Source organism: Hemitrygon akajei, chromosome 10 (assembly GCF_048418815.1).
Source record: "Hemitrygon akajei chromosome 10, sHemAka1.3, whole genome shotgun sequence".
NCBI lineage: Eukaryota > Metazoa > Chordata > Chondrichthyes > Myliobatiformes > Dasyatidae > Hemitrygon > Hemitrygon akajei.
Window position 1 is genome coordinate 37,536,792 of NC_133133.1, and position 20,384 is coordinate 37,557,175.

The following is a 20,384-nucleotide window of genomic DNA, read 5'->3' on the forward strand; positions in this document are numbered from 1 at the left end:
ATTTGTTTTCTGTACTACATCGCGGGATGCTATGACGTCACACCCGGTTTCGCCGCGTCTTGTGGGAAAAATGCCGTTTGCGATAAAACGGGACGGAGGGAGGGAGCACATTACGCGAGCGGCTTTGGATCTGAGCGAACGCTGCTTTTAAGTTAAAGGCGATCAATAACTTTTCCTGGTAGGCTGCAGTATATATATTTTTTACCAGTCGTTAGGAGATATTGGAATGTTGTTCAGTAAAGAAGTATACGCAACGTATATTTAAAAGTAGCCGCGTTACGGGCACGGTTCGAAAAAAAGCATTTGCAATATGTATTTGTTTTTGTTACCATATGGATTTAATTAAAAGTTAAAAAATCCTCACGTGTAATATCTTTCTGTGTAAATATCTCATATTACAACGTGGGACACCTGCGGCCGAAAATCCGGTGCGGCCTAAAATCCGGTGCGGCCTGTACAATTAAAAAATTGATTTTATTTCTAAAATTAGAGCCAGCGGCTTTTAATCAGGTGCGCTCTGTAGTCCGGAATCTACGGTATTTATTTCTCACTTTAAAACACTGACTGAGCTTCCACTACCTTCTTGGGTAGTGAATTCCATCTTCACTCTCCTCTGTGAAAATATTTCCTCTCATTTTGCCGTCAAAATTATTTTTTTCTTATTTTGACAACTGCTTCTAGAATCACCAACCTGGTTTCTTGTATCAAACCAGCCAAACTCAATAAGAATTTTATACATTTCAACAAGATTATACTGTATATAGTCTTGCTACGACTCCCATATTCTATAATATAGTAATTCCAAAGTTTGTGCTTTGTTTCAATGGACAAACTTGTGTATATGTGTGTAGTGTACACAGCTCTCTGATCTGTAAGTGGTATATTCTCTGCAGTTAAAATGACACTGGATTTCACATATGGTCAAAAATTGATTACGTTACTGAAACTATTAACCTAATGTGTTCAACATAGAGATTTTACATACCTAAGCTTTAAATTGTGAAAAATATCAGAGGGAAAGTGTGGGGAGAATAAAAGAATATGGAATTAATGTAGAATTGATGGCAGTGGATGATTGATGGTCAGGTCAGTATTGAATCAGTGGGTCAAGGAAGCTGATTCTGTATTGTACAAGTACCTAATAATTAATACTGGTCAATTATTTTACAAGGGCTCAGGCTAGATACTCATTATTTATGTTCAAATCATTTTCAAGAAAGACCTTCTGTAAAAATTTGAATAGCAAAGGCAGAATGAACAAAATGACTGTAATTGGGCCAGGTTGTGTTTCACAGTATCAATGGCCACTGTAAATGCAATAGCACCACTCACAGGAACCAAAGGGTTTTGCAACTGCACAGTTAAATTTCTTTCAAACTGTTTTTCAAAAAAACAGGATTTAATTCGATAGAAATATATAATGTTTGTAAAAGTAGATTCAATGTACAACAAAAAAAACTTGCAACACATTTATGAATACGTGATCCCTAAATCTAATAACACCACTCAGCAAATCATGGTCATACTTACAGGATGGTGATTCTTCAAATCGAACACACACATTCGATGCCTTTTTACTTTCAGAAAGCAGTTCTTCATCCTCCTCCTGTTCTGTACGTCGATGACGATTGCTTAATGTTGGCAAGATCAGAATCAGCGTAGAAATATAATGAATTTTAAAACTACAACATTTATAATATATCAATATATATTTTAACTGGAGTATAGTAATGCAAAAAAAAACGTGAAAGATATAACCAGACGTGTGGTGGAGGAGAAGAGTGATGGGTTGATGGTGATAAATTGAATGCCTAACACATGCACAAAACCATCACTCGACTTGCAGACTATTGGAAAACAGACATGAGTTTTGGAAAGTTTGATTTATAAATTCAAATTATTCATTGGAAGATGTAAACATGTTCATGTCTTAGATATTTTAAATCCCTGCCACAGAAATGTGGCATCTATAGAAATCAGCTAGTACAAATTTACTTTTTTAAACAGTTTTGATGCCTGTGTTTCTTCACAACCCAAATATCTCTCAGCTTTCATGATAACTGAATATTAAGAATAATATAACACACACTGACATGCAAAAGTTTGGGCACCCTGGACAAAATTTCTGTTGCTATGAATAGCTAAGCGAGTAAAAGATGACCTGATTTCCAAAAGGCATAAAGTTAAAGATGACACATTTCTTTAATATTTTAAGCAAGATTACTTTTTTATTTCCATCTTTTAGTTTCAAAATAACAAAAAAGGAAAAGGGCCCGAAGCAAAAGTTTGGGCACCCTGCATGGTCAGTACTTAGTAACGCCCCCTTTGACAAGTATCACAGCTTGTAAACGCTTTCTGGAGCCAGCTAAGAGTCTTTCAATTCTTGTTTGGGGAATTTTCACCCATTCTTCCTTGCAAAAGGCTTCTAGTTCTGTGAGATTCTTGGGCCATCTTACATGCACTGCTCTTTTGAGGTCTGTCCACAGATTTTCGATGATGTTTAGGTTGGGGGACTGTGAGGGCCATGGCAAAACTTTCAGCTTGCGCCTCTTGAGGTAGTCTGTTGTGGATTTTGAGGTGTGTTTAGGATCATTATCCTGTTGTAGAAGCCATCCTCTTTTCATCTTCAGCTTTTTTTTTTACAGATGGTGTGATGTTTGCTTCCAGAATTTGTTGGTATTTCATTTAATTCATTCTTCCCTCTACCAGTGAAATGTTCCCCGTGCCACTGGCTGCAACACAAGCCCAACGCATGATCGATCCACCCCCATGCTTAACAGTTGGAGAGGTGTTCTTTTCATGAAATTCTGCACCCTTTTTTCTCCAAACATACAGCCAAAAAGTTCTAGTTTAACTTCATCAATCCACAGGACTTGTTTCCAAAATGCATCAGGCTTGTTTGGATGTTCCTTTGCAAACTTCTGATGCTGAATTTTGTGGTGAGGACACAGGAAAGGTTTTCTTCTGATGACTCTTCCACGAAGGTCATATTTGTGTAGGTGTCACTGCATAGTAGAACAGTGCACCTCCACTCCAGAGCTTGCTAATCTTCCTGAAGGTCTTTTGTAGTCAAATGGGGGTTTTGATTTGCCTTTCTAGCAATCCTACGAGCAGTTCTCTCGGAAAGTTTTCTTGGTCTTCCAGACCTCAACCGTTCCTGTTAACTGTCATTTCTTAATTACATTACGAACTGAGGAAACAGCTACCTGAAAATGCTTTGCTATCTTCTTATAGCCTTCTCCTGCTTTGTGGGCATCATTTATTTTAATTTTCAGAGTGCTAGGCAGCTGCTTAGAGGAGCCCATGGCTGCTGATTGTTTGAGGAGTCAGGGTATTTATAAAGCTTTGAAATTTGCATCACGTGGCCTTTCTTAACGATGACTGTGAACAAGCCATAGCCCTAACAAACTAATTAAGGTCTGAGAACCTTGGTAAAAGTTATCTGAGAGCTCAAATCTCTTGGGGTGCCCAAACTTTTGCATGGTGCTCCTTTCCTTTTTTCCCCCCACTCCAAAACTGTACAAAACACAAATAATACACTAATCTTGCTTAAAATGTTAAAATGTTGAAAAGAATGTTTCATCTTTAACTTTATGACTTTTGGAGATCAATTCGTCTTCTACTCACTTAACTATTCACAGTAACAGAAATTTTGACCGAGATGCCCGAACTTTTGCATGCCACTGTACTCTATATGTTAACTGTTACTCAGCCGAAAATTTCTCTGCGATTTCAATTCATTCCAAACCTTTTTTATTACGCAGACATATGTCAGTCTTCTGTACTACCAAACAGAATTATGTTAGTACAGAAGTATGTTACTGGAGTACTAATGACTTCAGTAACTCAAGTAAAATAACTTTATTAAAATCAATGTTAAAAATTGGATTCATAGGTCCCATGGGACTATTCAAAAAGAGTACAACCTGGTCAACATTCTTCTCTAAATCAACAGCATTGAAAAAGAGACTTATTAGACAGGCATTCAACTTGCTACTTGCTACCTTGTACACAACAGAATTACTGCCATCATTCATTTAAAGCAAGTTACCCCATATGTAACAATGGTAGCACCGGAGAGATGAAAGGAGGCTTTTTTCGTATGTTATTTTTCTAAACCTTTGCTTTCTAAATGATTCTTCAGCTTTTTGCTTTCTCTACCTTTCAATTACCTGTTCTTTAGAACCGCAGCTCTGATTTTTGTTCTGCCTACATTTACTTGATTTTTCCAGTTTTGAAAATAAACATTTATTATCAGTTGTCAATGTTGTGGGACTGCAAATCAGTTCTTCATATTTCTCCACAGCATTGCATGCTGCCATACTATTCCACTGTTCAAAGGCTAAATGAGAATGCTACCTCAAGACTTCAGACTTGGCTTCCATTGGCAATTTAAAATTTATTTCACACCACCTACCCTAACAGCAGTATCTGACTAATAACAACAGCAACTTGGGAGTAAAGCTGAATGTCTCAGGAAAAAACTGTTATGAAGCAACACTGCAGGAACAGAGTAACAGCAGAGAGTAACATGTGGGCACAGATCACAGCTGTTAGGTCCACTATTTTAAAAGAAATTAATTTCACTGAGTGGTTAATTTCACCAGATGGAAGATGTGATCTATACAAGACCGATATCCAATTTTAATTTCAGAGACAAACATTTTTAATCTTAGTTATGATTTTACAATGTAGCTTGTCAATTAGTCACATTTGAATTTAAAGATGAAACCCTGAATAAAATGAAGCACTGTAATAGTAACACCTTGGAAATTTTCAGGAGGAATAACAGTTTTTTTTCCAGCATTGGGTGTTATGATAGAAAAGGCAGGATGTTCAATACAGGATTTGATACCGTCTCTGTCTCTATAGTAACTAATTTGAAATCTAGTGTTTCTACTTAGCTCAGGTAATGAACAAATAAGCCTCAGGTTTCATGATAATTGAATATTAAGGATATTAGTACATACTCCATATGTTGACTGTTACTAATCTGAAATCTTCTCTGAGATTTTAATTCATCCAATACCTTTTTTTAAGTTATGTATACATATGTCAGTCTTCTATACTAATGACTACAGTAACTCAAGTAAAATAACTTAATTAAAATCAATATCAAAAATTGGATTCATAGATCCCATGGGACAATTCAAAAAGAGCACAACCTGGCCCCTTCCCTAAATCAATACCATTGAAAAACAGATTAACTAGACAGACATTCAACTTGTTACCTGGTACACAACAGAATTATTGCCATCATTCATTTAAGGCAAATTACCATATTTGTAACAATAGAAGTGCTGGAGAGATGTAATGTTGCATTCTCTTTTTGCATTTTATTTCTCTAAACCTTTGTTTTATTTGAAACAAGTACTTGCTTTCTCTACCTTTCAATTACCTGTCTTTAGAACTGCAGTTCTGATTTTTGCTCTGCCTACAGTTACTTAATTTTTCCTGTTTAAAAATTCAATATTTATTATCAGCTGTCGATTTTGTGGGCTGCAAGTCAGTTCTTCATACTTCTCCACAGCACTGCACGCTGCCATACTCTTTTACTATTCCATAGCTAAATGAGAATGCTACTCCAAGACTTCAGTCTTGGCTTCCACTGACAATTGCAAAATTTCTTTCACACCACCTACCCTAACAGCAGCCTCTGACTAATAATCAACAGCAGGAGCCTGGAGAAAAGCTGAATGTCTCAGGAAAAGACTGCTATTTTGCAACACTGCAGGAACAGGGTAACAGCAGAGAGGAATATGTGGGTGTAGATCACAGCTTAAATTAATGTCACCAGATGGAAGATGTTCAAAGCAGTGACTGTTGCTTTCTATTATTGTATAGTAAATAATTAGGTCCACAACTCAAAGCAGAATGATGGATCATTGTTCTAGGTAACTAAAACACATTTGCAAAGATTTACCATTGGACAACCAATGAATTTTCATGGTCCCAGAAACTCTCTATTTGTCTAGTCTGGTGGTATGTATAACCCCATCATCCATCCCTCCTGTCTGGTCAGTCCTCATCCACTCAGGTTTCTGCCGTGCCACCTTGCTTACATTGTACGCTGAGGACAAACCAATCAAGAGGGACAGACAATAGGGGTATAAATATCACCATACTAGACTTGCCCAGACATCATCATTGATGAAAATGGCAGAATTGGTCATTGAAACTTCGGTTAAAATCGATACCTATACCTGGCTGGAAGCTCGAGAAGAGTTTATTCACCACATATGCTGGGAAAGCAGTAGATCCTTTTTTTTTATATTCTCTACTTGGCTCATTCTAAAATTCTGCCTTTCCAGGCAATCACTTAAATTCCATGTACCCTTCGAGCTTAATGGGTATACTGAAACATGGATTATAGTACTACATATTACCTAAAAAGGTGTGCTAAAGATGTGTTGCAACATCAATTGTCCAGAAAATCTGCCACTCTGACACTAACAAATTCTAAAGCATTCTAAATAAAATTTTTACACTGATTGCTCAAAAGAAAACTAAAATGCAACTCATTTTATGAATGCAGAACAAATTTAAAAGTCCTTCACAGCTTTTCCAACACCTGTTTATATTCATGCCACACACAAAACTAAATTAACCATAGCAATATACTGAAAGGCTCACATCAACATTATATGATGAGGAAAGATTTACGGAATTATAATAATAGGTTATAGAGTTATATAACACAGAGACAGGCTCTTTGGTCCAACTCATTAATATTGACGAGGATGCCTACCTGCACTAGTCCCATTTGCTTGTGTTTAGGCAATATCCCTCTAAATCAGGAGTTCCCTACCTGGAGTCAACAGACCCTTGGTTAATGGCAGGGGTCCATGGCATAAAAAAGGATGGAAATCCCTGCTCTAAATCCTTCCTATCCATACATCTGTCTAAATAAAACCTTTCTAAATATTGCAACTGAAATTGTTCCTGCCTTTCCTCTGGCAGTTCATTCCATATACCAATAAACACAAGAGATTTTGGAGATGCTGGAAAATGGTGGAGGAACTCAACAGGTCATGCCTAATGAAAGGTCTCCGTCCAAATAAAGAAAAGATGGGAGGTGGGGGCACGGTAGCGTAGCAATCAGCATAATGCCAATTTAGCACCAGCAACCTGGATTCAATTCTTCCACTGACTGTAAGGAGTTTGTATGTTCACCTCGTGACTGTGTGGGTTTCCTCCCACATTCCAAAAACATAGGGGTGAGTAGGTTAATTGGTTACATGGGTGTAATTGGGCAGTGTGGGTTCGTTGGGCCGCAAGGGGCTGTTTCCATGCAGTAATCACTAAATAAATAAATAAACAAGATAAAAAACAGCACCAATACTCCTCATCCTTTTTACAAGAAACAATCTGCTCAAAGACCTCAGTGGGTCAAGCAGCAATTATAGGAGGAAAGAAATTGATGATAGTTCAGGTTCTGATTCAGGGTTCCGGCCCAAAACATGGACAACTCCTTTCCTCCCATAGTTGCTGTCTGACCTTCTAAGTGCATCCAGCAGATTGACTGTTGTTTCAGATTGCATAATCTTCTGAGGGACACATCATCTTGTGTCTCTCTTCTCATCTTTTCTCATTTTGGATCTTATTGAGCTCGTCTGAAATATACACCAGATTCACGACTAATTGAAAAGTAAAATGATAACTTGACTTTTTAGCCATCATTCATCAGATTCAGGAAGTTAATAAACCCTTTTCTATGAAAATAAAATGGGGAAGAGCATTTAAAATTAAGAATCACTTGATCATTATAGGTTCTAAATATTTATGACAAGCAAATCTGAGGTTGGGTTGATTGGTGCTCATACTGATTTGCTCTTGAAAAACTATTAAGAGATGAAAAGTGTTTGATAACACACAGATTCTGTCATATTTTAAAAAGACATTAGAAAGGTCAACGTTTCTTTTTAAATGCTATGGTTTTGAATGTTGCTTACTCTCCAACTGAAAGCAGTGATTGCTTTTCATCCAGTTTTGTTCGAGGCCTTCCCAGTTTCAACTTTAGTGGAGATGATGGGGCTTTTTGAGCAGCTGGTTGGATAAAATGCGCAAAAAGCTCAGTCTGTTTTAAAAGAAATTCAAATCTTTTGGTTCGGTCCATTTTCTGAAAATGAAAAAAAAACACAAAATAATTTGCAATTAAAACTTGATTCTTGGCATTTCAAATAAATTTTTCTTTGATACAATGGAACTTCCACCACAAACAAGATGCTTCCCTCTTAAAAACATCCAATATTTGTCTTTAGTTATGAAGTCTATGTTACCCTAGATACACAGAAGAAACCATATTTATATGTGTATCACTCATCACCTTTGAAAGTAGGTTCAAAAAGAAACCAGTCCATTTCATCAAGACTAAATTATAGCATTTATAATAAAATTAGTTGAATATTTCCAGTTAGCTTTAACACACTGATGCACTGGCAGGTCTGGAAAGACTAGCTAAATTGCATGTTGAGTGTGCTTTTGGATTTCCATGCCCATGCATTAGAGTATAAAAGTAAAGAAGGTGTTAAGACCAGATGTGACTGCCTTAATCCCACCACAACATCCTGAGTATTTCTTCGTATCTCGCACCTGAAAGCATTCCGCTAGTGGTCATTCACATGAGGCTGTGAGTTTAATTAATAAAGCAGGATTCGTTAATTTTATTGCTTCCACATCTTTTCACCATTTGATCTTAACATGCCTTAACTCATTTACAAATTAATTTATTTTCAATTTTTACTTATTCTGAACATTTTATTTATATAAATTTCAACTGGTTTTATGTCCCTGATTACCAGCCTTATAAGGCTACTAGGGCCTCTTCAAGTGGTGGGACCTGAGGATGAGATATCTTGAGGGCTAGGATGGCTGCAGCTCCAAGGCCTTGTGATTGGGAAGATGAACATTAGGATCACATCAACAAGAAGTAACACATAGTCTTAATCACTGGGAAAAGTACTCATATGGTATCTGCTACTGTTGTTTCATCATAGCTATTGAAGTTGCCAGCAAATTAAAATCAATAACCACAGAGCCAGCATTCTGAGAACAACATCATATATGTTAAATAACTTTACAAGTATGATTTGAACAATATGATGAAAGGAGAGGAGCACAAACTTCACATCTAGTTTAGGTCTGAAATAAACAGTTTTCCAATCCAGCAAACAATTAACCTGCTTCCAGAAAACAGGTTGTACTTTTAAGTTTGGCAATGAGGTGCATTAGATCCTTTTTTTCCCTCTAGAAGGACAGGTCCCCAGGGCAAAGAAAACCAGCAGCTAAAAGAAAGTGAGGATTGTTGTGCCATACTGCACCTTTATAACATTATAATCAAGCCAGTAAGAGTAACAACATATTCAAGATATATGCAAAATCCCAGACTACCTATTGTCCACCCCATTCTCTACAAACTGCTGTCCTCTTGTTCTCCACAATCCTCCGCCATCCAATCCAATCATTTTGAGCCCTGATCTCTCCCGGCAATCTCAGCTATCCCACTATGCGCCAACTGACTTCACAAAACACACCTTCTGCTATCATCCCCACTTGACTTCTGCTCTTTGTGCCTCACTCACTGACCAATATGTCTCTCAATATCAATGACAAACTGGAAAGAGGATCTCAAAAGTGACCTACAGTAACTCTCAGTAACATTCTGTTGAACCTAGGTTACACCCAAAGTTAAAACTGCCCCTACCTCTTTTGATACTGGCCCAATGGCTCACATAGATTTTATCCTAGAAAAACTCTGATAAATGATTTGCAATAATATGTACACATAAAATACAGGCATTACTGTTTTAGATCCTCCGATCAATTCTTACCATTTTCTCTTCGTATTCTGGATCCATATCAGTTCCAGTATTTGAACTTTTTGGAGGTTGTTTACTTTGCAAAATAAAGCTCTGCAAGTTAAAAACAAAACAATATCAGCCATGCCTACAGGTTCTTTAACTTAAAAAGTTCATCAAACCTTTTCACATCTCAATGTTTCCACTAGTCATCAAGATAGTCAGGTCTGCAAATGTATCACAACAAAGATAAGTGGTGCCTTCTCTATGGGCTCCATATGCTTGTAATAACCAATATCTTACTATGGATTGCAACTAGCTTTGTCTGATTTTATGCCAGATTCTTTCTTATTGGTCAGAACATTTTCATAGGGTCATATCTATACTTATACCAATGACCTGTATCTTTATTCTATTATCTGCAAATTTTAACAATATTTTACCAGCTCTCTCTCTCTCTCCAGAAACTGACTCCAATCCTTTTGAAACCAGTGGTGTCACTTCCTCAAAGCACCCATTTCCAACCATTCTGCTCTTACAAACTACCAGTTTATGTTCCTCTGCCATCTTTTCCCTCTACAGCATTTTGAATCTCTCCTTTCAGTTTTCAACCCAAGCTATAGCACAGTAACATTGTTCACTGAAATCATGAATGAGTCCTCTATGGTCATGATGCACTTTTTCCCTCCTTCCCTTTTGACCTCTGCCAGTCCTTTTCAAAGCCTTTTGTCATCTCAGGACCTGAGGCACTGAAAAAAAAATCACAATCTTTGTTAAACTATTAGAGCTCACTCAGATAGAATAACAAAAACCAAAATTGAACCTCTTATCTTCTGGCATATATGACAAGATGCTGCACCTTTTCATACTGTGTCATATGGGAAGCTAGTAAAGCCTATTGATGTTTTGTTTTAAAGTCACACATAAAGAAATACCCCATGGAAAAGAAATATAATGTATGAGGAATAGCATTATCTTCTGAAGTTTCAATTCTATTTCAATGGAAAGAAGGGACCAGTGAACTTCACCACAATTATGTTAGAGATTTCAGATTGTATACATAGAAATATATTCAATTTCTATGTATTTGCATTTCAGGACTAATCATTTGCTTTGGCTTTATGCTAATAAGATATTTTTTTCCTCTCATGTTATGTAGTTAGGGTGCAGATTTGAAAACCAGTGAGCACGGCTCGTTTTTAACAAGAACATGTATATTATTAAATGATAATGTTATGCCCTGGGAAAGGTTTCACTGCTAATGTAATGGTTTCTCTGTAGCTGCAGTGCTTGGGTTATGACTAGACATAATGGGAGCTTTGGAATATGCACTGTCCAATGAGGGGAGTGTTTTCTTTCTTGAGTGCCCGAGAGAGAAGGATTCCCAGGCTTTTGTTCGGCAGAAGATGGAGAGAGAAGATGACAGAACGGAGAGGTCGTAGACTGCAGGACAGAGTGCAAATGGAATGGGGCTGGGAGTCGACAACGCCTGGGGGAAAATTGTGAGTTCCAATGTGCACATTAGACTGTTTCATTAAAATGGGCCTTTTCCTTTTTGTTTTCATTACTAACCCTCTAGTCAAATTAAGAATTAAAAAGCTAAATTGTTTAATTGCATTTTGGTTTACTGTTTGTTATTTCATGGTACTGATTTATAATAAGGGAAAACATCACACAGCATCCGCACAAAAAAGATTTCACAAATTTGTCGGGGCTGGGAACTGTCTTCCCCTAGACTAGCGCCACAGGTTGAACTCGAGGGTTATAATTGTAGGGGTTTTGTTCCGGTATTGATTTCATTGGATACTGTGTGATTGCCCTGAGCATTGAACCAGTGGGTTGTGTGTTTTAAGTCTGTGCTAGCATGGATGCTGCCAGGGTGGAGCAGTGGTGTTCATCCACAGGGTTACCCGTATCTAATGCGTGCGTGTTGAGTGGGGTAGATACTCGTACTCCGGACAAATTGTTATTCGCCTATTAAGTACTGTTAAAGTTGGTGGCAAAGTTAAGATTGCGAAGCATACCGAATCACAAGTCGATACTTCAAAGACAAGGTTTCTGAGGAGTGAGGGATAGGAGTGGTCAGATTTATAATGTCTAATTAGTCCCCGCCCCGCAGGGAAGAGTGAGAATTATGAGTTAGTATCTGCCCTTACCTCTCTGGTGAATAAATGGAAAAATACCCAGGTCCAAAGTCCCAGCTATGGTAGTTTCCACTTATTCTTGAGAATGAAGCCCACCCCTAAAGGCGAACAGGAGTATGAGACTTGGGCAGAGCAGACCTCTCAGTTGTTATATGAGTGGCAGTGCTCTGTTGATGTAAAACGACAGAGATTGGTTGAAAGTTTGAGTGGGCGGGCTGCTGCCAGAACCTCTTCCTGCAGTCCCAGAGTCAGCTCATACAACCACCACAGAGGAGGTCACAAAACCTGAGATTGTTTCACCTGCTAAGCCCCCTTGTCAAGAAAGACATTATCCCACTAGAGTAAGAAAGCCTCCATAGTAATTAAATCTTTAGGCTTGATGGAACAATTTAAAATTTATTATGCTGTGGATGTCTATAAAGTGGTTGTATTATATACTATATAAAATGTACTGTATATAAATTGAGATGCATTCTATATTGTGTTTGACTTCATAGCTAAGCAGGAATTAGGGTTGTGCATTTAATATTTTAGTAATATTGTGAATATATCATTTGATTAAACATTGTTGTTTATATAATGTACTGCATCTTATATGTAAAGGACATAAATGTCATAGATCATTATGCTGGCACGCCACTGAGCACACCTCGCTTAAAGTGAAAGACAAAGTTAAGTCTTGCATTACTGGCACTCTTGCTTTTCTTTCAATTCATTTTTTATGTTTTGCAGTTACCAGACACAACATAAACCATCCACCAAATACCAAGCAATTCTTCCTTTCATATTTTCCAACATCTGCCAGCAATAGCCCTTATGTAAATAAAACAACTCCCACTATCAGTTGAAGGAGCAGATAATCATCGGCTACATTTAAAGTGAGGTTGATAGGTTCTTGATTAGTAAAGATGTAAAAGGTTATGTGGAGAAGATTTCTTGGAAGATTTCAAGGAAGGTTTCTTGACACAATATGTAGATATGCCTACAAGAGGAGAGGCTGTACTTGATTTGGTATTGGGAAATGAACCTGGTCAGGTGTCAGAATCTCTCAGTGATCATAATTCTATCTCCTTTACAATAGCATTGAAGAGAGATAGGAACAGACAAGTTAGAAAAGAGTTTAATTGGAGTGAGGGGAATTATGAGGCTATCAGGCAGGAAATTGGAGGCTTAAATTGGAAACAGATGTTCTGGATTGGGGAGCATGCCTTATGAGAATAGGTTGAGTGAATTCAAGCCTTTTCTCCTTGGAGCGAAGGAGGATGAGAAGTGACCTGATAGAGGTGTACAAGATGATGAAAGGCATTGATCGTGTGGATAGTCAGAGACTTTTTCCCAGGGCTGAAATGGTTGCCACAAGATGAGACAGGTTTAAGGTGCTAGGGAAGCAGGTACAGAAGAGATGTCAGGGGTAAGTTTTTTACTCAGAGAGTGCTGAGTGCGTGGAATGGGCTGCCGGCAATGGTGGTGGAGGCGGATACAATAAGGTCTTTTAAGAGGCTTTTAGATAGGTACATGGAGCTTAGTAAAATAGAGGGCTATAGGTAAGCCTAATAATTTCTGAGGTAGGGACATGTTCGGCACAACTTTGTGGGCCGAAGGACCTGTATTGTGCTGTAGGATTTCTATGTTTCTATGTTTATAAGACTGGAGAATAGGACAGGGAGATAATAACCAGCCATAGTGGAATGGTGGAGCAGACTGAATGGGCAGAATGGCCAAAATCTCCTCCAATGTCTTATGGAATTGGATTTGGGAATTTAGTGAATCCTCACTTTATCCATGTTAACAATACTGGAAAATTAGAAAATAAATGAATCTGTCATTGTAACTATTCCAACAGCTGCTGTCCAAAATCAAGAACTTAATTTCAGATTTCAAATGCCCTGATTATCTGTTTCATCTGGGCACCACAGAGCTCTTAAATGTTTAGAGCTACATAATTACAGAAAAAATCAGCAAAATAATTTCTCTACCCAGGTTCATCTCTAGGTCATTCACAGCCAAGCATTGTTAGCAAAACCTACAGTTCAGAAAGAAGACTTGATTGGTCTACAAAGTGCAGCTACAAAGCCGCCAAGTTATTGGGAAGCTCAGATTATCAATAACAGATACACATCAGGATTTTCCAAACTAGTCTTATGTTACTGTCCTATATATTTTATAATAATGCCACAAACATCTCATTATTAAGTAATCAGAACAGATATTCCTAACTCAACATTGCATGAAGGAGAAAAGACGCAGTAGCTCTTGGACAAATTAAACTGTTGCAACCAAGGGTCTCCACCTTGCAAGTTCGGCCTTTCATTAACATTTTCTCTTTCTGCTTTAGATTATCTATGGCCACTTTAATTTCCACTGCTATCCTTATTATAGATAGCTCCAGTTAAAACTTCCCTTACCTCTAGACCTAATACAATACTAATATGATTACCTACTTTGAATAGCTCAAAGATTTTCCAAGTAAAAGTTCGCATCTTCTCTAAGCTGTTCTGGAATGGAGAAAAGGTCAAAAGAAGCATGCTTACTATCGTAAATCTACTTGGTTTCTTTTAAGTAGCATGAAATATGCTCTATTCCTGAGTTAAACACTTACCTAACAGCAATTACTCTAAAATCAATAAGAACATATACTATTTGAGATTTACTGGTCTGATTCTGCAGCTTACCAAGGGATTATGCAACAAGCTAAAAGGGAAGACCTGGATTTAATAAATTATATTTTGGAACTTGTTTTCTGTCAGGATCAAACTGTACAAGAATTGTACTGGTTTATGAGCCATCAGAGGTTATCAGATCACACAGTTCAGTTCTAAACTCCAAATAGTTTAATCCAGCATGTTAGGATAACTGTTCCTTTAACATTGATAGCTGGCTCTAGTGATCTGGGAATATGCTTCGTAGCTAAATATTGTAATTTAAATGCACTATAACATGTGTGCAATTGGGAGAAATGTAATAAGCTTGGCTAAAACCTGAGTAAAGTATTAAAACAAAAGCAAAAATATTAAAAAGGAAACGTCATTTAAATAGTGTAGAGAGCAAAAAAAGAACAAAAACACAAAAAAAGATACACTAACTTATGAACTTGATTCCTCTGAGTAGAGAGATTTATCTGAAGCACAAAGAGATAGTTAATTTGAAATCCGAAGCAACAATCTGCTGGAGGAACTCAGCAGGGCCAAGCAACGTCTGTGGGGATTGGAATTTGAGAGATTTCAGGGTAATCCTGCAATACAATTAAGAATGGAAAGTGGAGATAAACTCTGTTCCAACCAAGGGATGACAAGAGGTAATTGGTGAACTGAGGGGAGGGGAGGGGAGAGGAGGGATGGGGTGAACAATACACACAAAATGCTGGAGCAATTCAGCAATTCAGACAGCATCTATGGTGAAAAATGAACATTCGACATTCAGGCCAAGACCCTCCATCAGGATAGATCAAGCCAAGTAGGGGGCAGGGAGCAGTGGAGCTGAAAGACAGAGGCAGGCAGATAATAAATAGAGGCAAACAAAAAAAAATAGGAAGAGGGAGCTAAGTGGATGGAGGGAAGAAAGAAGATAGTGACAGCTAGAAAGTGATATACAGGATTACAAAAGCTACCAATATTGGAATCTGAAAAGTAATGAGAGTGGTAATGGTAACAATTAGCAGAAAGAAGAAAGCCAGAGCGAGGATGGAGAGCTAATAGATGAAATTTGTGGTTTGGTAGAGTTAGGGGTCAGGTGGGGGAAATGGCGATGTAGGGCTGGCTGGAAGCAGGGTAAGGGAAAAGGGACAAAAAAGGGGGGGTGGAGGAAGATTGTGGGGTTGGTGAGGAGGATGGAAACACGAGAAGTGAGAGATGGGAGATTATTTTTAATTGTACACATCACAAGACCATAAAATATAGCAGCAGAATTAGGCCACTTGGCCCATCGAGTTTGCTCCACCATTCAATCGTGGCTGATTCTTCTTTCCCCTGCTCAGTCCCACTCCATGACCTTCTGCCCATATTCTTTGATGCTGTGTCCAATCAATAAACTATCAAGCTCTACTTTAAATACACCCAACGACTGGGCCTTCACAGTTGCCTGTGGTAATAAATTCCACAAATTCACCACCCTCTGGCTAAAGAAATTTCTCTGCATCTCTGTTTTAAATGGACGCCCCTCTATCCTGAGGCTGTGCCCTCTTGTCCTAGTCTCCCCCACCATGGAAAAATCCTTTTCACATCCACTCTGACTAGACCCTTCGAAAGGTTTCATTGAGATTCTGCACCATCCTTCTAAATTCTAGCAAGTACAGGGGCAGAGCTATCAAATATTCCTTGTATGATAACCCTATCATTCCTGGAATCATCCTTGTGAACCTCCTCTGAACCCTCCCCAATGCCAGTACACTTTTTCTTAGATGAGGAACTGCTCACAATACACAACATAAAAAGAAATGGTCCAAATACTGACCCCTGTTAAACACCACTAGTCACTGGCAGCAAACTGGAAAATTATCCTTTTATTCTCAGTCGCTGCCTCCTAACAATCAGACAATGTTGTAACCATGCCAGTAACATTCCTGTATACAATGGGCTCTTAACTTGGTAAGCAGCCTCATGTATACAACATCTACCGCATCGCTTTATCTATCCTCATTGTAATCTCATCAAAGAATTCCAACAGGTTCGTCAGGCAGGATTTCCCCTAAAGGAAACCATGCTGACTTTGTATTATCTTGTCCCGTGTCAACAAGTACCGTACTCCATCACCTCATCCTTAACAATTGACTCTATAACATCTTCCCAACCACTGAGGTCAAGCTAATTGGTGTACAATTTCCTTTCTGCTGCCTTCCTCCTTTCTTAAAGAGTGAAGTGACATTGGAATTTTCCAGTCCTCTGGTACCATGCCAGAGTCCAATGATTTCTGAAAGATCATTTCTAATGTCAACACAATCTCTAATGCTACCTCTTTCAGAACCCTAGGATGAAGTTCATCTGGTCCAGGTGACTTATGTTCCCTTTAGGTCTTTCAGCTTTCTAAGCACCTTCTCCCTTGTAATAGTAACTGCACTCACTTCTCTTCCCTCACACCCTTCAACATCTGGCATACTGCTAGTGTCTTCCACAGTGAAGACTGGTGCAAAATACTCATTTAGTTCTTCTGCCATCTCTTTGGCCCCGTTATTATTTCTACGGCCTCATTTTCTAGCGGTCCTATATCCATTCTCATCTCTCTTTTATGTTATAACCATATAACAATTACAGCACGGAAACAGGCCATCTCGACCCTTCTAGTCCGTGCCGACGCTTACACTCACCTAGTCCCACTGGCCCGCACTCAGCCTGTAACCCTCCATTCCTTTCCTGCCCATATACCTATCCAATTTTACTCTAAATGACAATACCGAACTTGACTCTACCACTTCTACTGGAAGCTCGTTCCACACAGCTACCACTCTCTGAGTAAAGAAATTCCCCCTCGTGTTACCCTTAAACTTTTGCCCCTAACCCTCAAATCATGTCTTCTTGTTTGAATCTCCCCTACTCTCAATGGAAAAAGCCTATCCACGTCAACTCGCTCTATCCCCCTCATTATTTTAAATACCTCTATCAAGTACCCCCTCAACCTTCTACGCTCCAAAGAATTAAGACCTAACTTGTTCAGCCTTTCCCTGTAACTTAGGTGCTGAAACCCAGGTAACATTCTAGTAAATCTTCTCTGTACTCTCTCTATTTTGTTGATAATTCCTATAATTCCGTGACCAGAACTGTACACAATACTCCAAATTCGGCCTTACCAATGCCTTTTAGAATTTTAACATTACATCCCAACTCCTATACTCAATGCTCTGATTTATAAAGGCCAGCATACCAAAAGCTTTCTTCACCACCCTATCCACATGAGATTCCACCTTCAGGGAACTATGCACAATTATTCGTAGATCACTCTGTTCTACTGCATTCTTCAATGCCCTACCATTTACGATGTATGTCCTATTTGGACTATTCCTACCAAAATGTAGCACCTCACACTTATCAGCATTAAACTCCATCTGCCATCGTTCAGCCCGCTCTTCTAGCTGGCCTAAATCTCTCTGCAAGCTTTGAAAACCTACTTCATTATCCACAACGCCACCTACCTTAGTATCATCTGCATACTTACTAATCCAATTTATCACCCCATCATCCAGATCATTAATGTATATGACAAACAACATTGGACCCAACACAGATCTCTGAGACACACCACTAGTCACCGGCCTCCAACCTGACAAACGGTTATCCACCACTACTCTCTGGCATCTGCCATCCAGCCACTGTTGAATCTATTTTACTACTTCAATATTAATACCTAACGATTGAACCTTCCTAACTAACCTTCCGTGCGGAACCTTGTCAAAGGCCTTACTGAAGTCCAAGTATGTTTTACATACTTGAAAAAACTTTTACTATCCAATTTGATATTGTTTGCTTACTTGCTTGCTTTCACATTTCATCTTTTCACTCCTAATGATTCTTTTAGGGTTTTTAAAAGCTTCCCAATCCTCTATCTTCCTACTAATTTTTGCTTTGTTGTATGCCCTCTATTTTGCTTTTACATTAGCTTTGACCTCCTTGACAGTCACGGTTGTACAATGGTGCTGTTTGAGTTTATCTTTACTTTTGGAATACATCTATCCTGCATCTTCTTTATTCTTCCCAGAACTCACACCCTTGCTGCTCTGCTGTCATCCCTGCCAGCAGCTCCTTCTAACTTACATTGCCCAACTCTTCTCTCATACCACTGCAATTTCCTTTACTCCACTGCTACATCAGATTTTACTTTCTCCTTATCAAATTTCAAGTTGAACTCAATCATATTGTGATCACTGTCCAAGAGTTCTTTTACCTTAAGCTCCCTAATCACCTCCAATTCATAACATAACACCCAATCAAGTATAGCAGATACCCTAGTAGGCTTAACAACAAACTGCTCTAAAAACTGCTCTCATAGGCATTCAACAAACTCACTCTCATGGGATCCATTTCCAACCTGATTTTCCCAATTGACCTGACTATAATATCTCCCATGACTATAATAACATTGACATTTTGACACACCTTTTCCAGTTGTAATCTGTGGTCCACATCCCAGCTACTGTTGGGAGGCCTGTATATAACTGCCATCAAGGTCCTTTCACTCTTGCAGTTTCTTAACTCAATCCACAAGATTCAACATTTTCCAATCCTATATCACGTCTTTCTACTGATTTGATGCCATTCTTTACCAGCAGAGCCACACCAGCCCCTCTGTCTACCTACCTATCCCTCCGATACACGTAACCTTGCAAATTTAGCTCCCAACCAGAACTATCCTTCAGCCATGATTCAGTGATGGCCACAATATCAAACTGGACAATGTGCAACAAGATCATCCACCTTATTTCTTATGGTCCTTGCATTGAGACATAACACTTAACCCAGTCTCCGTTACATTCCCCAGTGAAGTCATCCCCCACAACAGTATCCAAAGCAGTATTCTTAATTATGAGGGAATAGCCACATCACTCATAAACATCCTGTACAAGAAACTAAAAATTGTGATCTCTAAATATTAAATATACCTGGCAAAATTTCTATGCTGCGGTAACATAGTCAATGGATTATAATTACAGAAAATTATGTGAACCTCCAAGATGATAAATTTGTTCACTCAGACATGGGGTCATCAGGTGAAGGGGAAACAAGGAAAGATGAAACCTTTGTCCTACTCAACCCAGCAAGGAGAATGCAGAAAACAGAGTACACGCCTTTGTACTTTGTTGATCCCATTTTATTCTTTAAAAAGGCAGCAAAACACTGCTGCTATATGAAATTTGTACTACCCACTTTACTACCTGGATAAGTTATAATCTCCTTTTCAGAAACAGTTCATTGCTACTCACAAAGGACTAAAATGGTGTCATTAGAATTTCAGCAAAATGTTGCAAGTGGTGTATTCATCATAAGCAATTCTGCGGATGCTAAAAATACAGAGTAACACACATAAAATGCTGGAGAAACTCAGCACGTCAGTCAGTATCTATGGAGAGGAATAAACAGTCGACACTTCAGGTTGAGACCCTTCATCAGGACTGGAAAGGAAGAGGGAAGAAGCCAGAATAACAAGATGGGGAAAGGGAAAGGAGTAGAAGCTGAATGATACGTGAAGCCAGGTGAGGATAAGCGAGGGGGGAATTAAGTGAAAAGCTGGGAGGTAATAGGTGGAAGAAGTAAAAGATTGAAATCCGATAAGAGGAAAGAGTAGACCAAGCGAGAAAGGAGGACGGGCACCAGAGGAAGGTGATGGATAAGTGAGGAGAGGAGAATCGGTAAGGGGAGCCAGAATGGGGAATGGAAAAAGAGAGAAGGGGAGGGGAAATTACCAGAAGTTAAAGAGATCAATGTTCATGTCATCAGGATGAAGGCTACTAAGACAGAAT

At 38.6% G+C, this 20,384-nt stretch overlaps 1 protein-coding gene across 3 annotated transcripts in view; it reads right to left on the reverse strand.

The window, feature by feature from the left end:
- The window catches only part of smarca1 (SNF2 related chromatin remodeling ATPase 1), a 107,262-nt gene that overhangs the window by 68,063 nt on the left and 18,815 nt on the right, over window positions 1–20,384 (reverse strand). For all 3 annotated transcript variants that reach the window (XM_073058036.1, XM_073058038.1, XM_073058037.1), the window contains 3 exons: window positions 9,831–9,911; window positions 7,953–8,119; window positions 1,531–1,631 (listed from right to left, as the gene is read on the reverse strand). In XM_073058036.1, the coding sequence (XP_072914137.1) occupies window positions 1,531–1,631; window positions 7,953–8,119; window positions 9,831–9,911 (349 nt within the window). The remainder of the gene's footprint in view (window positions 1–1,530; window positions 1,632–7,952; window positions 8,120–9,830; window positions 9,912–20,384) is intronic.